Source organism: Epinephelus lanceolatus, chromosome 23, assembly GCF_041903045.1.
Source record: "Epinephelus lanceolatus isolate andai-2023 chromosome 23, ASM4190304v1, whole genome shotgun sequence".
NCBI classification, from domain to species: domain Eukaryota; kingdom Metazoa; phylum Chordata; class Actinopteri; order Perciformes; family Serranidae; genus Epinephelus; species Epinephelus lanceolatus.
This window is the reverse complement of record NC_135756.1, coordinates 13,814,093-13,841,600: the sequence shown is the minus strand read 5'-3', so window position 1 is coordinate 13,841,600 and position 27,508 is coordinate 13,814,093. Positions and strand designations below refer to the sequence as shown.

Below are 27,508 nucleotides of genomic sequence, written 5' to 3'. Positions count from 1 at the left end.
GTAAAGAAAAACGTTTTATTTCTCTGTAGGGTCGTTTATAATGACAATCTGAGCCTGTCAGTGGCAAAAACAGGCACTTTCAGTTGATTTGAATTGTCGGTGCGCTATTGCCTGTAGAGATTACTATGCAGCCTGTTCTGCCGCTACATCTGCAACAGTCTCTCACAATACTGGACCAGTTTTCAAAAACGGTTGTTCCCATTAGACACTTAATCACGAAAACATGAGAAAATAGAGTCCAGGGTAAAAAATACTGAAGCATCCCTTTAACAAAATCCTTGAAGTGAGTTGCTTTGAAGATTTTATTTTGTTTTTATACGCAGTAAAACTCATTTTTAAACTTCCAGCCTGTTGATATTAAATCAGATGAACTGAACTGTCCATCTTAAGGTGTTCAGCCTTCACGCTGTGGCTTCATGCAAGCTCTACTAAAGGAGAAAGTTTGTGCCAACTTTTTTGGATTCATTAGTTGAAAAATGGTGAAAACATCAGATGAATTAAAGTCAAACAATCCTGTTGATTAAGACTTAACAGCTAACTACACACACAGAGAGCAACATAATGATTTTATCACTTCCAGAGTTTGAAACGCGTTTTGTGGGTGTTCTTTTCATTGTGTCTTAAACTTTCTCTTGTGTGTTTGTCATCAGTCCAGACCAGGCCAGACTCTGTGAATTGGAGGACCAGTCCAAGGCTTCCAAGAAGGGCCAGTGGAGCGAGGGCGGCGGCACACACACCATCCGCGACATCAAGTACACCATAGAGAATCCCCGCAACTTTGTTGACTCCTTGCACCAGAAGCCTATCAACGGTAATGAGTTTTAGAGGGTCTCTCAAACACCCGCACCGACAACACTCACTCTGAGAAAGCTTGGCCGAAGAAACAAAGACACATGGCATATAAAAGCGCACAATATTACATAAGCCTCTATTTTCCCATAAAAGCCACATTTGCAGGCTGGTTGAAGATATTCTCTTCTAAATATCCACTTCAGGGCATGTAATGGCACACATTGTATCACCCCTCACCGGCTCATTCCTCCAGCCTCTCATCTCTGACCCTACCCAAGGTATAATGTGCCACTCGATTCATTTCCAGGCAACTGCCATTAACAGCGGCTCAGCTCATTTCACTACCCTTTAATTGAATGGGGAAATGAACAGGGGACGGCTTTTTCATTCTTTTATTTCTTGTTCTCGCCATCCATGAGAGACGGTCAGGGTTGTTGGGAAATTGGAGGAAGCGATCCAGCTGAAGCTCTTTAAATGTGCGTCGAGTTGCTGTGGTTGAAAACCAGAATACCAATTTCTCTCTCATCTGCTTATACAGACACACTCGCACATGCACGTATAGACGCACACGAGGTATGCACAGAAGGAAGGCGTATAGAGACTGGGAGAACCATTATCAAAATGCCGTTTAGGCGTGAAATGCCTTTCACACAAGTGACTCACATCCTGTCCAATTTCTTAAAGTACTTTAGAGGTCAGGAGCAACAGTTGAGTGATATGATTTGGAGAGAAATACAATGTAATACCTCAAAAGCTTTTCAAATAAATTGCCTGTGCCTCAAGCCTTGATATGTTGTGTATGGCATAAATAAAACCCTTAAAGTGATACTCCCCAAGTCTGTCTCTCTTCCTATCAAGTACTCGCCACTGTAGGCATGAAAGGTAGCGGTAAAAACAAGCGATATAAACATGTAGATTCCCTCCTGCCAGAGAGCAATGGCTTCAGCCCGCTTCTGAAAAACATCCAGAAATAGAAATAGTTTAAAAAACACACAGGCGGCGGTCATGTGAATTCATTCAGACTGACCACGGCCTTTTGATGTTGTGAGGAAGGAACCTACAAACCTTTTCCCTCCCACCTTTAAAACCCACGGTGGTGAGTGTTTGATAAAGATCTTGGTTGGAACATCACTTTAAGTGTACACAGTCTGCCAAGGAGGCCATGACTCTCTCCTCTGTGAGAAGGACCAGAGAGAGAGATCCTTTAAACACTGTTGTTTTTCGACAGATCACAGGTGTTAACGTTTGGAGTTCAATGAGTGTCATGCAGGGCATTGTTGAAAAGAGAATACTTGCTATGACAGTTGTACCAGGATGAAGAAAATTAGAATAAATTCTGATTTTAATTGGTATGCCCGACCAGCCTTGGGGCAGCTTTCCTTAAAGTATCAGATGTTTGTTTCCCCCCATGGTGCTGAATCAGGCTTTGATCACACAGAAAGCGTTTTGCAGGTTGCCTTTTTATCGGTGCCAGGCAACCACAGACTCACCTCCTTATTCTAACCTTCCTGTGTGATCAATCTACCGTTTATGTATTTTAATTATTTGACAGTGATTAGTATCTAGCTTCCTGTCTACATGCAGCCATGCAAACTCCCATTGAGGTGCCCTAACTTGTTGTTTATCACATTAAAATATTGAAAGCAGAACGGCTGGAGCCGCTTGTACAGTTATGCTTCTTTGTGTCAAATAGGATTTTTTTCAGTGTTTTCAAACAGTGGCAGACAGAAAAGTTCAGTGTTCAGTCTAGTCTGTGACAAGTGGACAAAACCTGTTGATGTCCAGTCCTTTACAATGTTTCAAAGTAGGTATGTGCGTGTCAATGTAATCACTCAGTCCCCACCCTGCAGCACAAAATATAGCACCTGTAAGGTAGTTTAATCTCTGTCAAGGCCATAAATAAGCAAGTCTAACCATGAGCTTGATGTCTGTATGGTCATCCTAACTTGACACAGTCTCCTCTCCCCCAAACACTAAGACTCTGTTCTTCTTCCTCCCCTTCAGCCATCATTGAGCATGTGCGTGACGGCAGTGTTGTTCGTGCCTTGCTGCTCCCCGATCACTACCTGGTCACCGTCATGCTGTCTGGAGTGAAGGTAACCACCACTAATGTCTCATTACATAAAAATTACTTTCAGTCATAATATTTCAGTGTTCATGTTGTTGCCTGTATTCGTTCTGCTGCCATTGTGGCTGTTACTTTGACTGTAGGACAGGGTTAATGCCATCCTAACGTATCCCTCATCTCGGGAATCTCCAAGTTGGGACGGATCTTCAATGGCAAAATTTGTATCCTAAGATAAGATAGGATTCCTTCTTCCGAAATGCAATTAGGAAAGATGTTGCAGTAATACCAAATGTCTTAAATGTCATCCTAAACTGAGATATATTTTAGACCTAAGAATAGGGTTGAAAATTGACAGTTAACATACCGTGTACATTTGTGTATCTGTGGAAAAACAAAAGCAAGCGGATGGAGAATCTCACCTGCGCATGCGCTTCTCCTCTCCTCCTCGACATTTACTCATATTTCTATTAAAAAAAAATGGTTTCAATTATCATTTGTTAAATCAAAAACTGTTTCCCTATCTTAAAGAGTTTTTGTGACTGATATTAATAATGATAAGAATTGTATAATACTGTGAGACTGTTTTTTTCTGGTTATCATATCGAGAAAATCTCACGCCTTTGCAACCCTGCTTAGGAAGTCTCTGTAATGACGTTCCAGTTGTTTTTGTTGGGGGACTACAGTAAATAAAATGTCTGTGGTTTGACAGTTTTCTCCACATCCCTGTCTCACTTCACTTTATTTATATTTTCAAGTTGACAGTGCAGTCTTATTAGGAATATATGAAAAAAAAAAAAGACCTGAGTAGTGACTCATCTTTGCCTCTCTTCTGAGTCTGTGTTTGTTTCACCAGTGTCATATCCGCTTCCCTAAATTTCCCCATCAGTCTCTTTCACCAAGCCCAGATTTGCCAATGGGCCACTCAAGATAACTAATCTTTTTCATCTCCCACTTGGAGATATTACATCCATTTCAAGGTGTTCTTTGTCTCGTTGTTCAAAGGCTCGGCTGCTCATTGCGTCTGTTGTGTTTATATCCGTCTGGTGTTTTGCCACGCTCAAAGGAGAGAATACAGATAGCATGTACAGCAAGGTGACATCGGTTAAAAGTGGATAACAGTAGTACACAGAGAAAACAGATGATATCAAAAGACTGTGTGCTCAAAAAACCTCCTCGAGGCACTGGTTGACTGCTGGGAATTTAAGTGCACAAAATGTGTGCGGAAACATTTTAAGACGTTTCCCATTGCTTGCAAGACCACGTATTAATTTGAGTTTTCCTCCTCACCAGTGTCCAACATTCAAGAGGGAAGCGGATGGAACAGAGACACCAGAGCCATTCGCAGCAGAGGCCAAATTCTTCACTGAGTCCCGTCTTCTGCAGAGAGATGTTCAGATCATCCTGGAGAGCTGCCCCAACCAGATCATCCTGGGCACCATCCTTCACCCGGTAAGACACAGGAGTCAGCATCCAGTGGTGGAAGTGTCATTTAAATTCAAGCTCTCTGTCTCATCATGAATTGTTCTTTGTGTCAGAATGGTAACATCACAGAGCTCCTACTGAAGGAAGGCTTCGCCCGCTGTGTCGACTGGTCCATGGCTGTGTACACCCAGGGAGCCGAGAAACTCAGAGCTGCTGAACGGTATGCAGCTGACACACAGAAATCAGAACTCTTTCCCTCTCTGTTTCTGTAGCATGGCCAAGATTGCACATTTGGTAGTGCTACCTCCATATGCATATATTCACACAGTCATTGTATCAGTTACCACGTGGAAGTGTGTTGCATATTCATCCCGCTGTCGCCTGCCGTCTGAGTTTGTTTGTAACCTTTTGTTTATTAAATAGGATGTTCTCTGCTGATACTGACTCCAGATTCAATACTATTTTCCGAGATGATAAAGCTGAACAGTGCACACTTCAAGTACATTCAAATGATTAAAATAATCCGATGTATAGCCTGTGCTTGACATTTGAGTATCTGCAATACATTCAGAAAAAAAAATCCCTGCATCCACGCTGTTCCTTAATTTCTTTTTTAATATTTTAATAACAAACCCTGTCTGTAAACTCTTTGGTCTTGTCGCTGTCTAGACGGAATTCATCTCTACATTAATATGTTACTTTTACTGGCTTTTTGCTTGAGAGGCTTTTCTTGCACTTGCAGTTGCGTGCTGACTGTGGTTGTCGTACGTTCTGCACCGCTGTCTGTCTTTCGTCTGTGTATGGCGGTGAAACACCATGCACCATACTTACAGCAACACACAAGAGACTCACACTGAGCTGAAATGAAACGAGTCCTCGTAACTTCGGTAGATGATAAATAAATAAACAGACTCATACTGAATTTTGCTGTCGTTTATGGCATGTGGTGTTTTGCTGTGCTCACAGGGGAGCTCAGCAGAATGCAGGAGAGATGAAGAATTGACTACAGCTGCTACACTCTTTACGTTGCTGTGCATTAAGGCTGCAGGAGATAAAATACCAGCTGATCTTTGAGCTCGGATCAGGACAACTCTAAATATAAACATGGATTGACACTGTTCAATAGTAAAAGTTGACATTCGGATGTGAATATCTGCACAGATCTCGGTAGCAGAATTGATAGATGTCCACAGTCACAGAGAACCTTCAGCATTTTCAGTCCGACATCACTCGATCTAATGCTCTAGGCAGAATGGCGACTGGGAATAAGAGTGATATTTGAAAGTATTTTAACAAAATAATTGAAGTGAATGTCCAGTGCAAAATATTTAACATTAAACTTGTGTATCATAGCTAACCTGTATTTTTGCTTTGGTGTTCATGTCTGACCCTTCTTATGTTACCTTTATTTTTTTATTTTTTTTGTCGAGTACTCACATTTAGAAATTACTTAAAATCCCCATGCAGATTTCTTATAAGCAAATTAAGCATTTTATTCAACATTATTAAATTCAACTCTTGCTCAGCTGACAGAGAAAAGTATAGGAATTTACAATATCTCTGGTTCTGGAAATTACTGATGTGATAGAAAACATTAATAAAGAAAGCACATGCAGAATAATTGTATAATTGATGTGTGTAATTAATTGTGCAAATGAGATGGTATGCTAATGTATGCCACCACTACTTGAGATGAACAGTTCCAGTCTATTCTGCAGCAATGATATTCATTCCCTATAATCATGGCAGCAATGACTATGGGCTAATCATGCTGGAATTTTTGCACTTTAATGAGCTTTTGTAGCTTTTTCCAGCCAAATGGATAATTGTTATTCACTTGATTAAGCCCTTTATGTCCCATGTATTTCTGGCTGATGGTCGAGGACTACCACTGATGATAATTATGTGATTTTTTTTTTCCCTTTGGCCAGATCTGCTAAAGAGCGCAAGGTCCGCATCTGGAAGGACTACGTGGCACCCACAGCCAACTTGGACCAGAAGGACAGGCAATTTGTGGCCAAGGTGAGGTCCTGAAGTGGCTTTTTCTTTTCTTTTTTTTTTTTTTTAACAAGCTGTGTCCCGTCAGTGAAGGTGTCGCCTCTAATTGGCACTTTCTCTTCGTCCAGCTAACATTAATGTCTTTCAATTTGAATCATCTTGCTTCCACTGAAAGTCCTCACATCTTTGAAGTACAGAGAAAAAGCAGGACGGTATAAAACTTTCAGCGTGACAAGCAGACGTTACCCAGCACGAAAAAAGACTTGGCTGCAGTGCTGAGGGGAGGCCGCTTGTTTCCCCCGCTCCCACCACTCGATGTCTACTGCGGCATTTCCAATTTTCTCCCAGCACTGCAGCAGAAGCAGAGCCACTTTGAGGCTTCTAACGAATTATATCCTCCTGACACCTCTTATTTTCACATTTGCAACCCCACCACTGAATAAAAAAAAAAAAAATAAAAATCCCTTCACTTAAGGTACTAGGAGGAATGCTTAACAGCAACCTTGAAGCACTCCCCAGTCAAATTAGGGCCAAATCGCTGGCGTATGCTGTAGCAGCAGCACAGAACGACCCCCAAAAGCCAAGAACTGGAGATATTAGCTTTGGAGGTTATTGGCCCGAATCTCAAGGGAAGAGAAGTGTCCTTAATATCAAGTACACAGGAGTGCACTCGCTCCAGGTTGTCAGCACACATTAGTCCAAATCAAGCGAGATGGACTCTTTGATACATTTTGGTGATACAGTTTAACTATGAGCTGACATATTATACCGTCCAAGTTGTGGCTTTAACATAGTAAAGCAACTGTGGCCTCAAAACATCAGTTTTAAATCTGTTCCCCTCTGTGTGTGTTTTGATGATGACTTGCATCCCACCCTTCCCTTCAGTTGATATATTTTTCTTGAGGAATGAAAAAAAAAAAAAGTTTAATACCTCCTAAAGTTTGTCTTTTGTCTGTGTTTGCTCCCTCCAGACCATGAACTTTTAAGACCCTGAAAAATTCATGGCTAGCCAGAGGGTTACATAAAAGGTGTTGCTTTGGAAATCTGCTTACAGAATGAATTTGATAAACTGCACACGCCATAAAGATGGTGCCAAAAAGAAACTATGTGTATGTATATTTTTTCCTGAGTCAGAAGGAAGAGGCTAGAGAAAGGATAAAACATTTATATTATCTGTGTGAGCTGCTCTCAGATCTCTGAACCCCCTCAATAAAAGAGGGTTGGATGTGGGCAGTGGTGGGAGGGGGAGAGTGAAGGAACATTTGGTGGTGAGCTCCGGAGGGTGTATGAAAGAGGCAGAAAGAAAGGTAGGGGGCTGAGGGAGAAATTGAAAGTGTGAGTTTGTGTGGAGAGGTATGGCGAGACTTAGGGGAAGAAGGATGAAAAGACATGAGAAGTGACAGTCAGTGAATTATCAAGATCCCTGGGACTATGCCTGTCCTCTCTCGCCGGTATCCTTGTGCATTTTTTTTTCTTTTTACTGCTACGGTATCGCAAGGCTGATGCCCTCACTTAAAGGGACACTCCACCATAAAAAAAATACATGTGTCCCCTTTCCCGAAGTGCTATCTATCATTATAGAGTATTCTGGTGTGAGTTGCAGGGTGTTGGAGATATCAGCCATAGAGATGTCTGCCTTCTCTCAGATATAATGGAACAAGACGGCACTCGGCTTGTGGTGCTCAAAGCGCCAAAAAAATGCATTTGAAAAACTCAACAGCAATGTCTCTTTCTAGAAATCATGACCCGGTTACTCAAGATAATCCACAGACTTTGTTGTGAGCAGTTTCATGTAGGAACTACTTTCTTTCCTCCAAACTAATCAGAAGAAAGTTTGAATTTACTGCTAGCTCACCTAGCACCACTGAGCTAACTAATATTAAAGCTCAGCCGAGCAAGGACGAGGAGAGCTATTTTCTGTCTACCAAACAACCCGCCAACCGTATCACTGTGCAGAAGGAAGTGTGCATCTACTCATGGATGAAAGGCTCGTGCTTGGTACAGTACGTGATGAAAACATTAATGGCGTCCTCCTCGGGTGAGCTGTAATGTCAGCTAGCATTAAATCCATGTTTCCTTCAACTCGGTGAGGTGGCAGGTGTAGTTATGTAGAAAGAAAATAGTTCCTGCATGAAACTGCCCACAACAAGGTCTGTGGATTATCTTGAGTAACAAGGTCATGATTTCTCTAAGGAGACATTAGCTTCTTTTAAGTGTCCTGCTAAATGCAGGAATGTCACGCTATTATTCCACCTGGCTGTTCTTTATAAAAGGTACAGTTACAGAATGGGGGGACGGTTGGAGCTACTGTCTCTCTCCAGAAATCACGACCTGATCACTCAAGATAATCCATAGACCTTGCTGCAAGCAGTTTCATACAGGAACTATTTTCCTTCTACCGAACTACACCTGCCACCCGTATCACTGAGCAGACGGAAACGTGCATCTACTGCTAGCTGACATTACAGCTCACTTGAGGAGGATGCCATTAATGTTTCCATCCCCTGCTGTACCAAGCACAAGCCTCTCATCCATGTGTAGATGCAAACTTCCTCATGCGCGGTGATTCGGTTGGCCGGTTGTTCGGTGAAAGAAAATAGTTCCTACTTGAAACTGCTTAAAATTATGGATTATCTTGAGTAACTTGGTCATGATTTCTGGAAAGAGACATTAGCTCCTTTAAGCTGTCTGTTAAAGGCAGGAATGTGACGCTGTTAGTCCGTCACAAAGTTCTTCATTAAATGTACAGTCATGGATGGAGGGACGGTGTTGTCTTGCCCCTAAGCTGGTATTGGAGGTAGCTCCAAGGGGTAGCCAGTTGGACAGAATCATGGACGGGACAGGTGTGACGTTTTGATAATTTCAGCTAGAAAAGCAGCTAGAAGCAGTTAGCAGCTAACTCAGAGAACAGCAGCCAAAAATGCCCACAAGTTTGGAAGACCATGAGGTCTAGGAGCTCCTAACCCTTTGAGCAGAGGATAAGATTAGCTGACATATTGCCATATAAGAGGTACAGTGACTGATTGTTCTTGCGCCATTATTATTGTTTATAAAGCGCTGCCGCTTTGTATGTTATATTTCACACTAGAGGCCGATGCTGCAGTGTCACACGTCATGCCTCTTTTGCCTCCAGAATACCAGCATGCCATCTGAAATCACACACTTGGGCTGCATGATGCTGCCGTTGTTTGGTTCTGTGTTAAAATGCAAAGGCACCATAAAGAAGGGACTTCTCAGTGGCCCTATAGTGCGATCTCTGTAAAAACAGACAATGCTGTTGAGTTTTCCAAATGTATTTTTTGGCGCATTGAGCACCACAAGCTGAGTGAAGTCTAGTTCCATTATATTGGAGAGAAGGCAGCATCTCTACAGCCGATATCTCCAACACTTGGCAACTCACACCAAAACTGTCTAGATGATAAATAGCACTACAGGTAAGAAGTAAAATATGCATTTTGGATTTAGGGGTGAACTGACCCTTTAAATCTTGGTGCTCTTTTTGATCTCTCTAGGACTTTTCTCTTTCTTTTGCTCTCCTCCAAAGGAGCCACAAAGAAGGCTGCTGCTGTTATTCTTTTTCTAGAGAATAGAAAGCCATCTCCTGCACTATGCTTTGTGTAAGACACTTCTCCAGATTATGTGGTTAAAATAAGACCTTTTTCTGTAACACCAGTATCGTCTGAGATAGCTCGAAAAGTTACATGACAGTGTCAAAAGCCTCTAAAATGGCGTCAGGACCATGTAAGTCCAAAAACTTTTTGTCAAAAGTGGAAGTGACAGTTGTGATGGAAAACGTCACGCTGACCCTGCGAATGCTTGAACCATTTTAAAGCTAAGTACATATTGGACAGGCTAAGGTTACTCAGGCCTGTCATTGCCCTTCCATACTCGTCCCTGTGACATTTGTCGTCACCTAATACTGCAGTGCACCGACTCTCTGCGGGACACATCTGTCCATCAATCCCATCATCATACACTTCTCTCCTCCTCTCGTCCACTCTCCTTTTCACTTCTTATTATCTGAGTGATGGATAGAGTGGAGAGGCAGAGCAGGTCCAATCCCCACAAGTCAATCCTGCTGACGCATCTTCCTTTCCGACTGTCTCGCCTCTCTCTCCTCCCACCTCTACTGGGACTGGAGAAGTGAATGTAGGCCATGCCCCAATAGTCTTCCTCTCCCCTCCTCTCCTCTCCCCTCCCCGCCTCTCCCCTCCCCTGGGTAACTATCAACCTGCGAGGTGATGGATAAAAGGTGACGTGGTGTAAACCCCTTTACCAGCCTCTCATCACTAGCTTGTCAGGAACGCTGCCACTGTTGCTTTAGGTCGACCAAATCCATACCAGAATACGGGAAACTAGTGTGTGTTTGTGATATCTGAGGATTATATGAAGAGGGGCAGTAGTGTAGATGTCTTTGTCAGACAGTTACAGATGTCAGCATTTTCAACCTCATGCTGTGTAGACTGATGCAGTGTGATATTCTTATTTTTGCACTACTTCTCATGCAAGTGCACAACAACACAGCAAGGTTTGTGTTGTTTTACACTTATATTCTTTTAAGCAACAGGATGGACTTCAACTTTTAAGCCAGATAATTGTATTTAACATTATAATAGACTGCAACTGCCACCTTTTAAAGGAGTTCTATGTGATATTCAGTGCATATTTTTGTATCAGAGGTTGTCTGCATATGGCTCTCAACATGGAGGTGGCTTAGCCGATGGCTAGCAGCTAATGGTAATAACAGTATGAACAGTGGTGACAGGGCTAATGTTGTAAACCTGGGAGGAAAACGGAGGGTGGGCGTTATGGTTTTGTGACAGTGCCATCCTCAGGGTTTGCACAAAAGTTTGCTTGAAGTGCTTAATGTCTTTTTAAATATTATTTTTTGGCTTTTATTTGACGGGACCGATGTAAGCATGAAAGAGGGAATGACATGTAGTAAAGGGCCACAGGCTGGAATCGAATCCACGGCAGGACATTGCCTTTACACATGGGATGCCTGCTCTAACCACTGAGCTAATGGACGCCCCTAAGTGCTTTTAATGTTGAGGGCAACGAAACCAAGTCCTGGAATACCTTGAAAAGAGCCCTTTCATTTTTTTAAAGATGATTTTTGGGACAGGACTGTCAGAGGTGTAATGGGGGAGAGAGGGGACGACATACAGCAAAGGGACACGAGTTAGAATCGAACCCACAGCCGCTAGGGCAAGGACATTGCCTTTGTACAAGGGGTACCTGCACTGAGCCAGGAGGTACCCCAAAAATAGCCCCTTTTTTAACAACTGCTTGAAAGTCCCTGAGAAATGAACTACATATTGCTGTTTTACATTAATACTTTGACCAAGTTTTGTCCATCAAGTCAGTAATGAGATTATTCAGAATCAATAATCCCTCAGCTTTATTTCAGCATGGTGCGCTCTCCCTTCCTTTTTCTACCTCGCCCTGCTGATGTCCTGCCCGACATTGTACTTTATTTTTACTTGCAGAGGATGCAGAACAACCACCGCTCCACCCAGTTTTGTCTTGGCAAGGTGGTAAAAACATCAAGAAGTCCAAACTGGTAGAAAAAGATTTCCGCACAATTGCATCGATGCAGTGTTTCACTTCATTGTTTAGCTTTTGGTCTATTAGACCTTCAGCAGAGCATACATAAGGCAACAATGGACAGGCAGGTAAAAGTAACCGATCTCAGCCTAATCATTGGCAGTATGCAACACACCTGTGCTCTACCCTGGTGATAGAAGCTCCATCTCCTTGAAGTTGTAGTTTTTTTGCAGTTTATTTTTACTTTACTCTTAAAATCTTGGCAAAACCTGAAGGTCTCTGTTAAACTTAACATGACCTAGTGAGACAGCCAATCACTGTGATCTGTTTCCCTCTCTCTAAACAGTGTGCTACTGTAATAGCTCTGCCGAAAACTGAAAGTGAAACTTCAGTGCAAGGAAATGATGCCAGCAAAAACTTCTTTCAGATGGTTCAGTGACATTCAAATGATTTGTTACTAGTTACATACAGTTATGTTTAAAAAGAGTATGATAAATTACCTTTGCTGAAAAGGGAGGCAGTTTATTTCTGTTCAACAAAAAAGTATATATTTGAAAATGAATTAGCCTATTTTCTTCGACGGAAGCCCTTGAAAATGAAAAAAAAATAGTGCTTGAAAGTCCTTGAATTTCATTTTGTAATGTTCGGGACAGCGTTATTGTTATCAGCGGTAACTGTCGCATAAGCGCATTGCAGAGTGGCAGCAATTAGCTAGTCAATGGGATACACACTGTGCAGGCACTAACATGCATGCGCCACTGGACCGTCTACCACAGCAATGAACAGAATAGCTCGGATTATAACACACACAGAGGAGGCGTGACTTTATGCTCTACTCAGGAAGCCATTACCCCAACATATCTTTAAATGGCAAACAGTGGTTTGCTGCTATAGTATTGCTGTGAATGTTGGACATACTTCCCTTAAAATTTGTGCTTTGTTTGGCTGAAAATCTATACGAAGTCACTGATTTACCTCTGATAATATTTAGTAGAAAACTTAAAGAGAAGTGCTCTTTAATGTGCTGCTGCATCAGAACACTTCAAGGTCTTGTTAGAACAAGAGAGAAAAGTTCACTTTAACAACAGTTAAAATAAGAAGAGATGGCATGAGGGCTTTTTACTGTTTGCCCCAGTTAAAACAAGTCAGACAGAATGGTTACAAGGTCAGACAGCTTCTTTTAAGAAATTAAAAAGTCACTTTTGGAGATGATGATGAGAAGAGGGTATATTGGTTCATGCCCCAGTTAAAATCAGTCAACCGATTAGGTCAGGAAGTCTCTCTAGATTATTGGTACCTGTCCCAAGGTGATGTCCTCACAAAGCTTGACACACTCATCAGCCACTTGTCTTTTTTTTTTTTTGTAATCGTCACCCGGGGGCGACATGCCAGCTCGAGGTGTTTATCATAGCATCACAAACACCACTAGTTTATTTGAAACCATGTAATTTGGGTGACAAATCAGCTCCACTGGCAGCAAGAGTGAGCCACTGCCACAGGTGTTGCTTTTGAGGGAGTTGATCTGACATGAGTAATGAGTAAGTCCTGGCTGAGCCCTCGCTCGGCCCCTGTGGTTAAAACCAACCTAATGGATCCGAGTGACAACCGACACAGTCCCCGACAGTAGCCAAGATCCTCCTCTCGCTGTGTGACTGATCTTGGCCACTGCAGATGTCATGTCGGCCACGGGCAGAGGGTGGCAGTAGATCCCCACCTCTCGAGCATCAGATTAGACCAGTGAGTCATGCTTGCCCGCCTATTTGTCTTCTCTGCCTGCTCACTCGACCCTCATGGCAGCTACTTTGCAAAGACTTTTCTTTTTTTTTTGCTCTATTTTTTCTATCTATTCTCCATCTTTTCCCTCTGTCTCTGTTCTTGTGATATTTGCTGAGAGATTACACCCCGTCTTACTGGCTCGCTCCATCTTCCCGTTCCTCTATCTGGGCGCGTTGATCTGTCCTCCTTCGCCTCTCTCTCGTCTCGCCTCCTCCGGCTGATAATTAGCCAGTAAATGCTGAGCCATTTTCCTCTGCTCCTGCCACATTCTCGCTCGTGCACTTTATTTACTCGGGCAGGCCACAAAATGACCTTGTTACAGTGTGAATTTGTGTAGGCTGGTGTGCGTGCATGTGTGTATGTAGCCGCGTGCAGGCATGCATGCTCCCCCCTCGCACTTACTCACTGCACCCCCCCCCCTCCGTCTCTCTCCCTCCTGCTCCCTATGTCTCTGTATCTCTCCCACTCAGCTCAGTGATTAGTATGTGATGTATTTTGGCTGCTGTTGTGGGCAGCCTATTTAGCATGTGGGCTGGTCTAATTTCTGTTCTCTGGTGGCAAATGCAATGGCAGTCTGATTTGTTTTCATGGAATAATGAATCTCCCAAAGCGCCTGATACACACCTGGATTTGTGTTTCGCCGTGCACGCTATCAGAAAGGTTCAGCTCAATCTCAGTAACTCAAAAAGGTTTTTTTTTTTTGGTGATTTTGTTTTTCCACCACACAGCCGCACAAACACCCACACGGCCCGAATTGTGCTGGAAAACATGGCTCAGACCTGCATCTCTCACTTTGAGGACTTTAGCTCGAGCACAGCCTACATATGAACTGCAGTTTGAGTGATGATGAGGCCATTTAATGCACATGTGGGTGGCAACATGTGTAGGGCGATCGATTTCTCAGTCTCTTGCAAGCGGCCTACTTAAAGGCTCTGGGTTTGGATGCCTCCTCCATCTCAGTCACATTATACCCCCAATCTGTCTTTTCGCTTGGAAGGGCTCAGGCACATAGAATTACAAACATAGACTGGGTTGAGTTTGCCTTTGCCAGTGGTCTTCTTCAGTGGAAACCAATGCTGTGGTTAAATATAGACGAACAGGGGTGTCAGAATCCTCATACAGACCAGTAAACCCAGTGCTTAAAAGCCTATGAATAACACCACCTCCGAACGTTCCCCTGCCTTTCAGTGTAAAGAAGCACATTCATTCATTTACAAACCAGATGATGAACAGCTTGAGTTCAATTTAAAGATATACTACGCAGCATTGTCGGTGAATGTTTGTAAATACGCTCACAAGCGAAGGTGATTCACTCACTTTTGGCATTTCGCCTCGCTGTATTTTGCTTTTTTTTTTTTTTTTATATCGTCGTGGATTCCTGCTGCTCACGGTCTGGCACCTGGTTGCTACCTTTTTATAAAGCTCTGACCTCACCTGAGCGCTGTGGAGGTACATGCCTACAAACGCCTGGAGCGCAGAAAATAAGAAGAGAACAACAAAACAGCAAAAACAGAGGCAGAGGGCAGAGTCTCTGCAGAAAAATACACCACCACACACTTCTAGAGGGTCATAAGTGACAATTGAGAGGAATTACTTGTGTGTGAGTTTATGTATTGATTTTTAGGAAATGTCGTGCATGGTGTATCTGAAGACAATATGTCTCAGTTTGTCAGTCTAGAGTGTACTGTCATTACATGTGCACTTTTCCATACATTTTCACTCCTGTGTAGTCGTGCTGGCATATCCACACTACACTAACTAAATTGGATATTGAGATATTGAGGAAACGGGTTAAGTTTTCCCCTAAACTACAGTTTTGCCTTAGCAGTGGGGTTCAACCACTATTGCTTTAAAGGTCCAGTGTGTTGGATTTAGAGGCATAACTATGCTCTCATTGCTTTGTATCACTTGAAAATAGGGCTGCAACGATTAGTTGACTAATCGACTATTAAAATAATTGGTGACTATTTTAGTAGTCGACTAATTTTTCATAGAAAAGTACTATTAAAGTACCCCAAATACTCGTATTGCAGCTTCTTATGTTCAAATATTGGCAGCTTTACACACTCTCCCATGACGGTGAACAAAAAGCCTTTGCCGTGAGTACGAAACAAGACAAGAGATGACATAATTTTGGGGTTTAGGACCAACTTTTTTCAACATTTTAACACATTTTTCGATAGAATGATTAGTCGACTATTCGAAGAAATAATCGACAGATTAGTCGACAATGAAAATGACTGTTAGTTGCAGCCCTACTTGAAAATAAGAATTGTTGTGCTTTTGTTACCTTAGACTGAGTCGTTTATATCTACCTACGGAGCGGGCCCTCTTCCACGGAGTCTGCCATTTTTTTCTACAGTAGCCCAGAATGGTAAAATCAAACACTTGCTCTAGCTTGGGCCATTCATGTTCAAGTTTCAGTTCTGCAACCTCACCACTAGATGCCACTAAATCCTACTTACTGGAACTTTGACTTTTAGCCGGTACAGCAGCTGCCTCTAAAAAGTATGTACTTTTGCATGTAGTATGCTCACAATTGGGACAGACTAGTTTGCCAGAGACGGAGATCAACCCAGAGAGTTCTGCTGTTACTTTGTGATGTATGTAGTTTTACTTTAAAGTTATAACTGCTCAGACTGTAGATTCTAATATATTTGCGACAGTTAAATTACATTTGCATTTCTTTGTCAGTTATTTTTATAGTTATGTCCAATAGAGATGCACCGATCCAGCTTTTTCAGTTTCGATACTGATCCCGATGCTGATGCTGTGGCTTTGAGTATCAGCTGATTCCCGATACCAATCCGATACCATGGTTGACCTAAAAAGCTATATACCTTTACATGTAGAAAAGACGAGAGGCATCAGGCATTGATGACTACACAAGATAAAATGAAACAAGATGAAACAGATTAATGCAATGATGAACTATTTATTTTTGACAAAAATAAACAATTGTGCAACAGCAGTTGAAATAGTGTGAAATACCTCCACACAGCAGATTCTCTCCTTCGCTCCATGACGTATGACGTAGCTCGCGTCACAATAGGTTTAAAGGGAAAGGATCGCCTCAGGTGTGGGTTGCATTTTCTGATACCTGATCCATCTATTTTGATGATATCAGGACCGATATTCGATCCAGGTATCGGATCGGTGCATCCCTAATGTCCAGTTGTCGTTTGTAATATTAATGATTATTTCGTTCACTTAAACAATCGATGTTCCTATTATTACTATTGGACTGGTCATCAGTTATTTGAACGCGCTGTCATCCTTCATTGGGACGACCGAGAATTGTCTATCAGCCGTCATCTGTTTTCCGTCTCAGTCGATGTGACGAATCGTCCGCATGCAGAGGATTGTGGGTCAGAACGGCCAGAAAAGCATGCTGGCTTGCACACTGCAAAATTGGACCGCATGTAGTCGAACATCCTGGTATTTTTGGCATACTGCGTTTCACATACTATTCATTGGGACACGCTAAACCTTTTCCTGCATACTATGTAGTATGGTAGTATGGGTACTGGAACGCACAGAGATACAGAAAGCAGCATTTTACATGAAGTACTCACTGTTAAAGTTTCTTCTAAAACTTGGTACCGCTTTAACTTCACAAGTGCATCACTACTAGGTGTGCAAAGTCAACCAGTGGGCCGATTCTGGCCTGCAGGCTGTAGACAGACTTGTACTCTTGTCAACTGTCATTTAATAGGTATAGCTTTGAACATCCGCACATATTCTTCTAAACTGTACCTGCCATAAATTGTGCTTGCTACCTTAGGTAGACAGAGAAATAACATTTAAATGCCAAACATAAATTAGTCTGTGTCTTTAGTTACACTTGTAAAGGTCTCTTGAACAAAGTGCTGCCAGCCAGTTGTTGGGCAGAGAGCTGTGTAATGCTCCAGCAGTCTATCTTTTAACAGGATGTTTGTGTTTTAAAGCTGTTTCTCTTGCACTCTGTCTCCCTCTCCCTCCCTTCCCTCCCCTCCCTCCCGGTGCCAATCCCCCAGATAGCAGAATGTCCTCGCTCTGTCCTCCAAACCTTCCCGGCCTGCTGGGACAACTTAGCTCCCTTACTTACTCAGTCACTCAGGGATCACTCTTTTCGTACCTTGCTCTCAGTGCCTTCTGCTGGTGACAGCACACGATCTGCACTGTCACTCTCCTTCCGCCTTAGAATAGATTTCTTCCTCTCCGTTTATCCTTTACCTGCTCCTTCACTTCCCATCTTTCTTTCAGTCTATCTGCTCACTCACTCGCCAAAATGCAATGCCAGTCTTTTTTTTGCTCCAACACTCCTCCATCCTGCAGGGGTGTGAATTTTCTGTTTGTTTTCTCCTTAGGGATTTACATGTTTTTTGGACCCTTAAATTAATTTCTTATTGAGTTTCTTCCTTTTGGTGCTTTGTTCACCCAGCTTTGTCCTTTTGTATTTATTGTACTCAACTCCTCTCTTCTTGTGTCCCTCTAGGTGATGCAGGTGGTCAACGCTGACGCCATGGTGGTGAAGCTGAACTCCGGAGAGCTCAAGACCATCCACCTGTCCAGCATCCGGCCCCCCAGAATCGAGGGAGAGGTACAAACAAACCCGTGTGTCTGTCTGCTTATGTGTGTACACAGCTTTGCACAGAGTGAGACGCTTCTTGTGTGAATAAGTGACCGAATGTGGTTATATGTGGGAGAGCTTGCTTCTTGCATGATCGGCCAATTAATCAGAGGCTCCACAGAGACGACTCGTGTCACCGCCGTCTCTGATGTCTTGACAGAGTTGGTTTATTTTCATTTGAAGTCAAACACAAGCTGTTTACATCTCCCCTGCACATATTTCTGAATATTTATCCATCTCTCTCTGTCTCTCTGTCTCATGCCCTCTTCTCCTCCCTCACACATTAGTCCTGCCTCTCTCTAAATGACCGTGGGAATAATTTTGACCACTTGGTGGCGCCCCTGCAGTTGGGGCACATGCAAACACAGTGAGACACTTGCACACACCCAGTGGTTGCAGCACTGCAGAGAGTGAGGCAGATCGATTTTTTTTTCTCCTTCCCTCTCCCCTCTACACTTCCCCTTCTCCTCAGAATCACTTCAAGACTGTGAAAACAAATGTGCACACACACATGCACACACCTAGTTACGACAATGGAGATGCATATTTACCCACACAATAGGCAGTGCTTTATAAAAAAACAATGTGTATGCAGTTACACCTAGACACAGAAGTGCCCTGTGCTTGACTACTGTCTCCCATCACTTACCTCCTCACCCACAGCTCTGATTATTAAAGCATTTACTAGTTGAAGTGAAGCCCATTTCATCACTATGCATTGCTTAATGCATTTCCATGAGCTTAAAGGGACCCCATTATGCTTTTCCTTTTTTTCTGTCATATATATGTAATGTTACAGTGTCAGATCTTTATATTAAATGTTGCTGAAGTGTCAAATACTGACAATAAACAAATGTAAAAGTAATGCCTGTGAGCAAACAAACAAGCAGCTGTGTCTCACACATGCAGCCAGAGAGGTAATGATACAAATAATCTCTAACTGTAGCATAACATGGCTCGCGGTTATTAATACGTTTAACAACAGAGTCAAGCCTTTTAAAAGCTTGGTGTTGGATGTGAGCTGCTGCTGCTAATTAGCTCATGCTAACACTGTGGAGACGGTCCTTCAGTGCTGTGTCTAACCTGTTTACAACTGCAAGAAGTTTGTTTTGCTCCCTAAACAGCCAGCTGCAGTTGTTGCTCTTCTTCTTTTCTGTGTTTATTGGCGGCTTGCAGACAAAGTTTAAAGGTACATGCACCGCCACTCACTGTGTCGGATGTGTAGATGCTGCCCTTATAAAGTGAATGGAAGCAGTCTGGCTTCATATTATCGGTGCTATGTCCCATCATCGGCCTGATATAGATCATGCATCCCTACTATTCTCCATTACGTTCACCCAGCTGCAATGACGGTGCAGAGGTGGAAGACCTGGAAATGCTGTCCAATCAGAGCAGACTGAGCTTTTTAGATGGGGGGCTTTAAGAGAGCATGAGGTGCATCCCAAACAGAGGGTGAATACAGGTGTTCAAGCAAAGACAGTGTAAGGAAAAAAAAAGTGTTAAGTGACCATCAAAGCCCCTTTCCACTGGACAAAACACCCACCAGCACCCATTAACCAGTCCCTCCAGGATCTCGCGACAAAAAAAACTTTTTGTCAAAAATTGCGGTAGAAATTGCAGCATTTATGTTTTTTTTTTTTTTTTGGGGGGAAATTGCGGCAAATGACAAAAGGAGAAAAAAAATGGGATTTTTTTAATTTTTTTAAATTAGGCTACTACCTCCAAAAAAAGTCATTTAATCAGTTGCTATAATAATCATACTGAATATTACAAAAATAGCTGCAAATGTTCTTTTATAATTCTCTTCTTTAGTTTTATTTAATTAATTTAACGGCACCGATTGGCAGCGATGGAAATATGAGACCAGGGTGGACACGATAATTTTAGCCGTCTCCGTGCAAGAAGTGCTCAAACATCGTTTCATATTTAGTTGGCACCAAGTTTGAGAGAGAGACTGAAAAACATTTTCATTGTCCTCCATGCTGCTTTCTACTCTTTACTAACCTGTTTTCTGGCCCGTTCATGATGTTAAATGGATTACACTAGTAAAACAAAACAGAGGCATACTACTGCAGAGCCATGTACATGGCTGCGGTCTTCTTACAATGGGAAAGGAGTCTATTGCTTACAAAAAAACCCCTTGCTCAAATGCGCTAATTTTGGTCAAAGAAAGGTATAATAAACATGTTCTACTAGAATCCCAAAGCACAAGCATGAACCTGAAAATCGGCACAATAGGTCCCCTTTAATTTCAGCACCATCTTATTATTTTTCAATAAGAGATTGATTAAATTTATTTCTCATTTACCCTTGGTGTCTGAGTTCCCTGTAATGCTATCATCTTCTAAATAACGGGCTCAAGATGTCTGAAAATGTCGCTCCCATTAATTAGAAAGTTTTAGTGTCACAACAGTAGTGATTTTTCTTTTTTGTCAGAGTTCCATATTTCGAAGGCAACCCTTTTCTCTCTTTGTTGAGCGTGTCGGAGGCTGTTTGACAACCATTCCTCCAGTCAACACACTGTTTATTGTAATATCCGTTTATGAGCAAGTCATGTCTCACATTTCCCTGTTCAAAGAGGTATGAGACAGAGGGTGTTGTGCTTCTGTCGAGGAAACAGTTGTAAATGTCAGATTGGGGAATGTCGGCAACAGCCCTTTACTTTTTTTTCCCCGTTTTGATTGTTTTTGTTTTTATTGACTCCTCTCTCGGCTTGGTTTTTCGTTTTATGGTTTACTCTTTGCTATCTTTTCCTCTTTACTGTTGTGTAGTTTTTATATCCCAGCCTCTCCCTCCGTCCTCGTCTCCCTCTCTCCCCTGGTGTCGTTAGTGCCTCGCATCATTAAGAGACTGTTTTGTATCTCTCTCCCTGCCTCCCTCCCTCCTTCTGTTCTCTCCTCCTCCTCTTCCCCTCTTCACAGTCACTTTCTCCTGCCGTCCTCTCCCTCCGGGTGTGCACACTGTGGTCAGATTGTTGACCTGTACCGTTGCCCTTCGTGTGTGTTTATTCTCCTTAGCTCTCTGTGGTTGTAACAAGCTTGTGGGCAAAAACATCTCTCCATTTTGTCTCTCTGCCCTTTCTCCTGTTCCTTGCATTACAGAGCTTTCGCTCCCAACTCTTTCCTGACCTGATTCTTTGCTACTTTTGGAGATTCTTTTATTTCTCTTGTATTACTTTCCCTGATTTACTTTCCCACTGTTTCGGCTGCCTTTCCCTCTTTTTATATCACTGTCTTTGTCTCTCTCCTTATTTTTCCATCTCTTCCTGTCGTTCAGTGCCCGTCTGTATTCTGTCTGTCTTTGCCTGCACCAGATGCTTCAACAGTATGCGTTTTGTGCTTCATTACACTGTCGTATGTTGCTGGGTGCCTGGGAGAGTGAGCCCAGATGTGAATGTTTGTGTGCAGTGTATTGGTGTTATATTGGCACAGTGTTGTATTGCTATTTCTTGCACTTCATGCATATTTTAATCGCTCTTGTGTGGTCGCATGTGTGATGTTTCATGTGAATACCAGGCGTATTTGTCAGAATCAGTCAGTCTGAGCAGCAGCTCACTGGGCTAGATGAGTGAAATATGTTGTTGCCTGGTTAAAATATTGCAATGTCACTTATGATAATGTAGTATCTACTTTGAACTTGTACTATCATGTTGAAATGTATGCTTAAAATCTACTAGAAATCTTTAAGGCTGCACTAAGATTTTGCCAAGACTGGGGATCTTGCAGGGTCACTATTTGCAAGACTACAACTAGACTCCTTTTCAGATTGTTTCGCATCCTGCTCCTGGTGCAAAATATTATGCCAAACTCCTTTTAACTGTACGTTCACACCAAAAGCTTCCAAAGAGGTAAAGTCTGTCGTGGACGCCCAAGAAGCAGAAACTGTCAAAAATATTTGTGGCAGCTTTGGTCACTCATCACGTGAATCATTGAACGTTCGATCGTGCTTGTCAATTTAAAGGAGCCACAAAGCGGACTACTGGCTTGAAAGCAGTGTAGTTGCTGCTTTGTTGTTGTCCAGTAAAAAGCTCATAGTTGGCCTACAGAAAGTGAAGTTTGGTCAATGAAAACAGAAAACATATGCCATCCCATTCAAACCAAGCAAGCAAGACTTGCATGCTACGGCGCAACGTTAGCCTGCAATTCTCTCCTCTATTACTAACATTACACATTTCAAAAATCACCAGACCAACCAACTACCTCCGCGACGCGGTCCCAAGCCTCAATCTTTTTATTTTGGTCTCTGTAACTGAAGAATGACACATTATAAAGGACTAAGTGTGCACGAAAGCAAGTAATAGACTTCTCAATATCCATTGTCGGAACAAGTGTGCTGTAGGAACCAAAGTTACATGGCTTGTTCTCTGGGACCCGCTTCATCGAAGCATGTCAGCTTTCCGATTGGTTCATAGCTCATTACCATAAAGTTGAACGAGTTTTAACTCCCCTCCAGAGCCGCTCCGATTGCTTTGGTCGCCCAAGACGCATGGCAGACGACCAGGTCGCCCAAGTTGCCGGGCTCTCATTGAAAACTAATGACTTCCACTGCTTTAGAAGCTCTGGTTGCTGTTGGTGTGAACATAGTTAGAAATACGACGTAATAACAGTTCCTTGTATTTTCCCAAGAACACATAACTCTAGAAACACAAGATAAAAGGCGTCATATGTCGACCGGTTTCTTGTTAATTTGGCATCAATATAATCCATAAAGAAACAGTATTTATGATCAAACCTTACATTTTGGATTTTGTCACCTCAACCAGCTTCCGTTTTAAATCAAGATTTCTCACTAACTGGGCTGTTGTTTCTTCACAACTCCACCAGTTTCTCCTCCTTTTTCACAGTACATCAGGATTCATACTTGTTCTCGTGCCTCCCTGGTGTCCCCTCCATGTTTACCATCTACCCAGTTTGCTGCTTCGTGTTTGGTGCTGGAGTGAGAGCAGTTACTGATTTTTGACAGTGTTCATTGCATTGAACTTCAGTATTTGTGTTAGGCTTGGGCGGAATTTATTTTTTCATACCTTCATACCTTCCTGACATTTCACCAGGGTATAAGGTTTAGATGATGTTTGTGTGAAGAAAATAGAACAGAATTTCAGCTACTGGTGATAGAAGTTTTGGTAGCATGGATATAATTGCCTAGCCTGCAGTGTTGTTTTTCTAATATGTGATCTGATGACTTAGACAGATCTTGAAAGGTTTAAATAGTTTTTGCCCATAGAATAGTGAATTGATAGGAAACAAGTGCCATTAAATGAGACCTATTGCTGTTAGAGATGCACCGATCCAGCTTTTTCAGTTTCGATACTGATCCCGATGCTGTGGCTTTGAGTATCAGCTGATACCTGATACCGATCCGATACCATGGTTGACCGAAAAAGCTATATATCTTTACATGTAGAACAGAAAAGACGAGAGGCATCAGGCATTGATGACTACACAGTTCTTTCCTAAGATAAAATGAAACAAGATTTAACAAAAATAAATAGTTGTGCAACAGCAGTTGAAATAGTGTGAAATACCTCCACACAGCAGATTCTCTCCTTTGCTCCATGAGGTATGACGTAGCTCACGTCGCAATAGATTTAAAGGGAAAGTATCGCCTCAGGTATGGGTTGCATTTTCCGATACCCGATCCATTTATTTTGATGATATCGGGGCCGATATTCGATCCAGATATCGGACCGGTGCATCCCTAATTGCCGTGGCAGATACTGACACATCAGTGGGCTGAATGGAGATGATGTTTTGAACAAAATCATGTAGCTAACAAACTGCTAACTAAAGTTTTATGTGGCAACACTCCCAAACAGGGGCAGAGGTGTTTTTCTTTTCTACCAGTCCTGCTGTATTCCAAGCACTCGCCAGTCCCCATCTTTCTCAGCCTCCAGCAGTAGAGACTGACCTCTGGTGGCGAGTGCTGTGCACTACACTGCCGCAATACAGCATCTCCATATCAGTTTAACAGAAAGAGGAGCATCTCTATTTGATGGATTTGAAAATTAAACCTTACCTACCCAAGCTTAATTTGCATAAGAATAAAAACTTATGATGATATTAAACATGTTTGATTTTATTGGAATGTCAAGACCTTAAAAAGACTGACTTATGATAGACCAGACTGCGTTTTTTTATCACTTAGATCAAATGATTGAGATCATTGGAGCACACACCAACTGAGGTGCATGTCTGATGATTTTATTCTGACATTGGAAATTTGTCTGCAAGTGTAAAATCACCTGAAAAGTAGTTAAATGTCAGGCTGGCATTACTTCTATAGATAAATACATATGCTTGTATTGTAGATTTTGTTACTAGCTGTTAATAACTGACATTATTGACAAGTAAAGGCAAAAAAACCACGTAGATTGAAGTGAAATGACATCAACAGAATATACACATGTGCTTTCTTTATTTAAATTAAAACATGTAGGGCAGTCAGAGTCAGGAATATCTGTGTCAAAGCCAGTGCTTCCTATAAGCAAGAGGTCTTTCATACGACTGCAGGAGGCCAGTCTTTTTTGGAGGCGGCCTTACATAAAAAAACTGTTGCTGCAATTTGTCTTTTGATAAGGCTTGTTCATGGTGCTGCTGCTGGTGCTGTTTGTTAGCTAGTTATTTCTGTCTGTGAGCTAAAGAGCTGCCTGCCTGCCTGTAATGCTGTTGGCTCAGCTTTGAGTGTTGTCGCTATGGCAGCAATGCAGAGTTGTGATAGGTTTACTGAAGCTGTGATGAGCCCTTGGACTGTAAGGTAGAACCCAGGGAAGCACCGACCATTTCTCTGTTACATGAACTAAATATTTTTGTATGATGCTCATGCATGGAATTGTGGCTTTTATGTCCGGTCTTACTTGCCAGCTCGGCTTGTGTCTGATCACTAAATTAGGCGAGTGAGCTGTTACCTTAGGCGAGCAGGGGAACTTCATTTCATGCCCTGTCTCCACTCCTTTACAGATGCAGATATAGCAGTTCACATTATGTTACTGAGAGCGTTCTGGACGTTGTTAATTTTTCCTTTCATTACTATCACTTGAACTATTTTTAAAGGCAGTGAAATTCATCGTTTAGCACCTCCAAATGTTGGTGATCTCCTGCCAAAGTATTTGTAAAGAGGAGCAGCTGTGGCTGTGGGTAGGATTTTTTTTTGTCTTCACCATGCCAAAAAAAAAAAAAAAAAAAAGGGTTAGTGCACATGTAAGAAGCATACATGCAGTGACAGCACACGCAACCCTGACAACTGATTTTTTTTCACGGCTGTAAGCAGCGATGGATGATTCCTACCTGTGGGTCAGGTGAGTGAGAGGTCACAGCAGGTATCTCTCAGCCACGAGCTCGACACACACTGACATCATGTTGGCTAACACTGTCACAAGTGAGCTGGCGTGTTGCTTACAGTGCAGCAGACAGACACAAAGACGTCGTCACGGTTTGAGGCGCAGCTTACCCACACAGGCACACACACACACACATAGACACAGTGACATGCTTGGTTAAGCTGCATTAGCCTATGTCAGGAAACATCTTGGAAATTGGCGTCAGCATGTGCACAAACATGGATTACACACACACATGTGCTGTATGTGTAGAGACACTCCAGCTCCAGAAAGTGTAGCCGGGGAATCTCTAAATTTGGTATCGTGACAATGGTGTGTGTTGCATTCTCTAGAGGTCTGTAGGGATTCTCTTGTGCCAGTTGTCATTATTATCTCTGTCTGTCTGGATGTGTGTGTGTGCGCTGTTTGGCAGTGCGTTCTGCAAGCGAGGCCGTTTGTGCCTGTGTGTGTGCGGTTCAGGGGGGTAACAGAGGTTACATGCGACGTACCAGTGCACTGATGAACTGTGACCGCTCCTGCCATCCTCTCCTCTCAGTCCCCTCCCCTCTCGTGACTACACTAATTGTGCTCAGACTGACAAATCAGCGGACCAATGGCGTCTGGCTGCAGCAAAACACAAGACATGGATTTCCTCACTTGCTCCCCCCCCCCCCCTTCTCATTTTGGTTCCACTCCTCCCCGGTGTTACTGCTGTGGCATATCTTCAGATGTGAGTTATTTTGAGCCTGGGAGTTGGAGTCAGCTTTTTCTTCTCTCCTCCCACTTTTTTTTTTTTTTTTTTTTTTGCTCTCTTCCTTCATTTTTTTTTCTCCTCATGTGCAGCAGGACAAGCCCAGCGTAAACATGAGTGGGGAGAGATGTCTATGCAACTCAGTGACTCACTGTTACACCCACTCACTCACTCACTCACAATCAGCGCGTTTGGGTGCGTTTGCGCGTATCTGCTTTGACAATGTCTCGAGTGTTTGTGTGTGTGCGTCTCTTCATGCATTATCTGTGTGCTTATGTGGTTTAAGTGGGGCTAAGGACAGTGCTGATGGAGCACATAGAGAGGTCAACTCACTGTCCTTATATAAGGCAACACAATGACTATGGCTCACCCCCACGCCACTCCATACCGCCCTGCCTACTCATGTAACCTCTCCACAGTCCACCCTTGTGTGTGTGTGTGTGTGTGTGTGTGTGTGTGTGTGTGTGTGTGTGTGTGTGTGTGTGTGTGTGTGTGTGTGTGTGTGTGTGTGTTGACTCTGTAGATGATTTCGTCTCACAGTACATCTTTCGCTCCCTCCGATAAACCACTTGTCTATCTCCCTGCCTCCCTCCACCTGTCTCTTCTGTCTCCCGTCTCCTTCTTATTTTTACATTCACATTATTGGGTTTATTTTTACACCGGAGCACTGCACACTGATTAGCATTTCTGTAAATACGACGCAGGTCTGAAAAGTCTGGCAAAGTATGTGGGTAGAATCTTCCACATCTTCATAACTATGTAAAGTACATCAGATTGCGTAGATGCGTCTGGAAGGCTCGTCACAAAACAAATGACTACACTGTTTTTGTTTGTTGCATACCTGCCGCTTGTTGTTACTCTGAACAATAGCTGTACAGTAGCGTGTTTGTGTTGCTTTAGCCCGCACATGATAATAAATTCATTTTCACATCTGCAATTGTAGTCAAGACATCAAAGCCGCAAAAAAGGTGGTAGAATATGGAAATAGAAAATGTGTTGCAGCGCTGCTACTCAGGTAATTATCGGCTGTAGTGCGGGGCAGGATGCTCAAATACAGTGAAAACAGATGTAGGAAATATCAAAATGCTGTCAAACAGAAAATTTGACACCATAACAAGCAAAAAATAACATGTGGGACAAACAGACAGATAAGAAAATGACAGCTTACAAACAAGTAACAAAACAGCAGTGTGCTTGGGCGTCGTGTTAATGGAATTTCGGTTCTCA

At 42.6% G+C, this 27,508-nt stretch overlaps 1 protein-coding gene across 1 annotated transcript in view; it reads left to right on the top strand.

Moving 5' to 3' along the window:
• snd1 (staphylococcal nuclease and tudor domain containing 1) overlaps nucleotides 1-27,508 on the top strand; it is a 272,528-nt gene that overhangs the window by 13,299 nt on the left and 231,721 nt on the right. Inside the window, exons 5-10 of the mRNA XM_033614910.2 lie at nucleotides 651-811; nucleotides 2,797-2,888; nucleotides 4,151-4,309; nucleotides 4,396-4,502; nucleotides 6,214-6,304; nucleotides 18,081-18,185. Coding sequence (XP_033470801.1) covers nucleotides 651-811; nucleotides 2,797-2,888; nucleotides 4,151-4,309; nucleotides 4,396-4,502; nucleotides 6,214-6,304; nucleotides 18,081-18,185 — 715 coding nt within the window. The remainder of the gene's footprint in view (nucleotides 1-650; nucleotides 812-2,796; nucleotides 2,889-4,150; nucleotides 4,310-4,395; nucleotides 4,503-6,213; nucleotides 6,305-18,080; nucleotides 18,186-27,508) is intronic.